This window comes from Henckelia pumila, chromosome 3, assembly GCF_033568475.1.
Source record: "Henckelia pumila isolate YLH828 chromosome 3, ASM3356847v2, whole genome shotgun sequence".
In the NCBI taxonomy this organism is placed as follows: domain Eukaryota; kingdom Viridiplantae; phylum Streptophyta; class Magnoliopsida; order Lamiales; family Gesneriaceae; genus Henckelia; species Henckelia pumila.
The window spans coordinates 174,142,257-174,145,523 of record NC_133122.1 but is presented as its reverse complement, the minus strand read 5'-3'; the positions used below and the strand labels follow the sequence as shown (position 1 = coordinate 174,145,523).

The following is a 3,267-nucleotide window of genomic DNA, read 5'->3' as shown; positions in this document are numbered from 1 at the left end:
CTATTATTTGATTAATTAAGCGGAATAATTAAATCGTGTATTTAAAAATATGTCTTAAAAAATATCAGATTTATAGATAATCTTGAAAACATATTTGAATTTAATAACACATGGATATTTGAAATAAACTAAAAATGATTGAGCTAAGGATTTTTAATTGAATATTGAGATTTTAGAAATTTAAAATGCCTAAATAGTTGAATTTAAATGATTATAGAATTATGTTATGATAATAAAACTATTTAAATTTCAAGTTATTTTTCTAAGTTTATAAGAATTTAAATTATTGGTAATTGTTTGATTGAGGTACGTAAAGATCATTACTTTTAACGGTCTCAAAGAGGTGTGTGATGACACTGTGTATGATTTATCTGTTATTTTTTTAATTTTAGTGGGCATTATATGTTGAGTCATATATTATCAATTGGTAATTGATGTGTAAAATAATATAAAATAAAATAATTTTTTTTGTCCACACACACTTTTATTTTGTCAGACACTTCAGTGCCACTGAATATATCATATTAAGTTTTTCTGTCATTCACATCCAAATATATTTCGGTCGAGATCCCTTATATGATAGTATATCATGTCGTATAAATTTTGCGCACCTCGAATCGATCCGACTTAGGTAGTTGAATTTTTTGGTCTATATATCCTAACTTTTAACTTACTTTTCCCTTGTTTATTAATTAATGATAATTGTACAGTAAAAAAAACGTGATTAATAATGGACCCTCATTTTCTTCATCAATATGCTAAAACTTGATGCGGCACTCTTGCTTTTAGGATAACGGACCTCATTTTCTTGAGTATCAATAACCAAACAATCTAATAGGAAGCAGTTTGGTCACTGCAATAGCACTCAGAGCATTACCTTAATACTGATGTTGGATACATGAATCAGTGGAGCAAAACCTCCAAGAACTCATGCTGCATTTATACAAGAGAAAACTCAACATTTTATACATACATGAAACCAGATATTTCCATTTACAATATGATTATTGAATATTAGTTGCGCAGTGAAGAATGACCCATTTTGTTTCTCTGCCCACAACTCAAGAGACTAGAAAACACACGGTCCGTCCAAGTGAATTTTTTATCCGACAGAGATTGAAAGTAACCAGATTATATAAAGGTTAACTGATGATGAAAGAACGACATATGCTACAGTCGAAATTTCGAAGCTTGGAAAAAAGACTAATTCTTGCAACATTCAAGAATCATTTCAAATCAGATGTGTAATGCACTTCAGCTGCTATAGACATTAAAGTAAACTCATATATCATTGATCATTTGAGAAATATTTACAGTGAAGGCAAAACTTTATAAAGATAACAAGAAACTGAGATCGGGAAAGAAATAACAAAACTTCTACTGATCTAATCAAACCAGCCAACTAGTGTTGCTAAACTACAAGAGCCAATTCCTTATAATCCCTCCTGTGAACCAGATTTCGATTTTCAAACATTTCGAAAGCTCGCATTGAATTCCTTATCTTCTGTATAATCACAATATACAATCCACTTGAAACCCTCTGTACCCTAGCTAGTTTTTATTCTCAAGTTCCATCCAGCAGCCCATAAAAGTTAGAACTCTAAAATTGCAAATAATATAACATCAGTCATACTTCTCCCTCCAAGAATACACAAGATAGAGAACCCAAGAAAGTCCCAAAACAATGTCACCAACAACCAGTCGCAACCAATCCAGCCCGAGAACTTCAACCTTCCTCTGAAAGTATACTCTCCAAATCGCCATTGCGACATGGAGAATGACACAGCCTTTGGGGAAAAAACTATGAAACTCCCTGTCCTTCACAAAGGCCACCATAAACAACAGAATCCCAATAGCAAACAAGAGCAAACCGGAGAACGAATCGGATGTCCGAATCAACAGCTGATCATGGGGTGTTGAACCCAATAGCCTACTAGCATGCTCCTTGCCATGGCTAAACACAAACACTTCATCGCTATAGAACATCATCAGGCCTCCACAAGTTAAGGCCACCAAGGAATGGAGCATACAGATCAGAAAAAACCCGGGAGATGTCATTGAAACTAACAATTTTGTATCCTTCCGAGCCTTGTGTAAATCCACAAAAGATCCAATTTTTAGGCGTCAAACACGAAACCCAAATAAACCCTTATGCTTATTCCAAAAACCCAGATAAGTTTTCGCTCTGCCAACCTAGATCTAATATATCCACGTATAATTCTGGGAAAACAGAGGAGAAACTTCTACTTAACGAGTAAAGCTTGATCTCATTCAACATACCTGAACAAAACCAAGAAATAAACATTCCAATCAAGGGATTTTGGATTTAAAACACAAGGTACCCACAAGCCAGCTGATTTCTAAATTACAGTCTACGGATTACATGTAAATCAAAGAAATTGATATAAATAAAGGTGTTGAGGTGTGGTGTGTGTGGGAGAAGAATCCAATATATTGGAGCAAAATCATGTAGAATCTGAGGTGGAAACAGGTGGATAGAAGAATGTGAGCCTCCGAATTAGATAGCTTGTTCGAAGAGATGCAGAATACGATAAAACGAGAAAAGTTCAGGGGTCCTTACAGTTGGTGAATGGCTGTTCTTGCCGGGACAGTGACAGCTACTATGATACTATTATCTGCTGACAATTCACTCTAAAATTGAATATATGATAACTTTGTATAAATATAATATCATCCAAAAAGAAGATAGATGAAACTCAAAATAAAATAAAGAAAGAAAAGAAGATAGATGCGTTGGATCTTTCCGCTTTAAAAATGGCAGCGTAGAAAAGGAATCAAACCCCAATGAATCTTGATACTAATAAAAAAATAAATTACTATCTTCTGAAATTTGAAGATCGAAGGATGATGATGATATTACTTTGTAACGTTGGAAAGATATTTTTACTAAAACGCAAAGAAATCTTCCATCGGTCTCCCTTATCTACCAAATTGTGAAATCGACTTATATTTATAATGAAAAGTATTTTTTTATATAAAACTAATATTTTTTTGTTGATTAGATTGAATAGGATAATCATTTCATAAAATTTATCTATTAGATAGTCTTGAATAATATTTTGTAAAATAGAAACAAGTCATATCTTTTGATTTTAAAAAAAAAAAATCTTTTGACGAACACAATTGATACTACTTTTTAAAAAATTAATCTTTATCATTTTAAAATCTTACTACTAGTTAAAACAATTAATCTTTATCATTTGATTTTTTAAAATCTTGTAGTACGATATTCATTGAATTTTTTAT

At 32.1% G+C, this 3,267-nt stretch overlaps 1 protein-coding gene across 1 annotated transcript; it reads right to left on the bottom strand.

Moving 5' to 3' along the window:
- Window positions 1-1,293: 1,293 nt before the first annotated feature.
- Window positions 1,294-2,921, bottom strand: LOC140892186 (uncharacterized). The gene is made up of 2 exons (XM_073300984.1): window positions 2,582-2,921; window positions 1,294-2,280 (listed from the first exon to the last, which is right to left on the bottom strand). Exon 2 carries the CDS (start codon window positions 2,056-2,058, stop codon window positions 1,624-1,626), a length of 435 nt encoding a protein of 144 aa, XP_073157085.1. The 5' UTR covers window positions 2,059-2,280; window positions 2,582-2,921; the 3' UTR covers window positions 1,294-1,623.
- Window positions 2,922-3,267: the final 346 nt, after the last annotated feature.

Coding starts and splice junctions, on each gene's coding strand:
- LOC140892186 (XM_073300984.1), bottom strand. CDS start 2,058: ATGACATCTCCCGGGTTTTTTCTGATCTGTATGCTCCATTCCTTGGTG.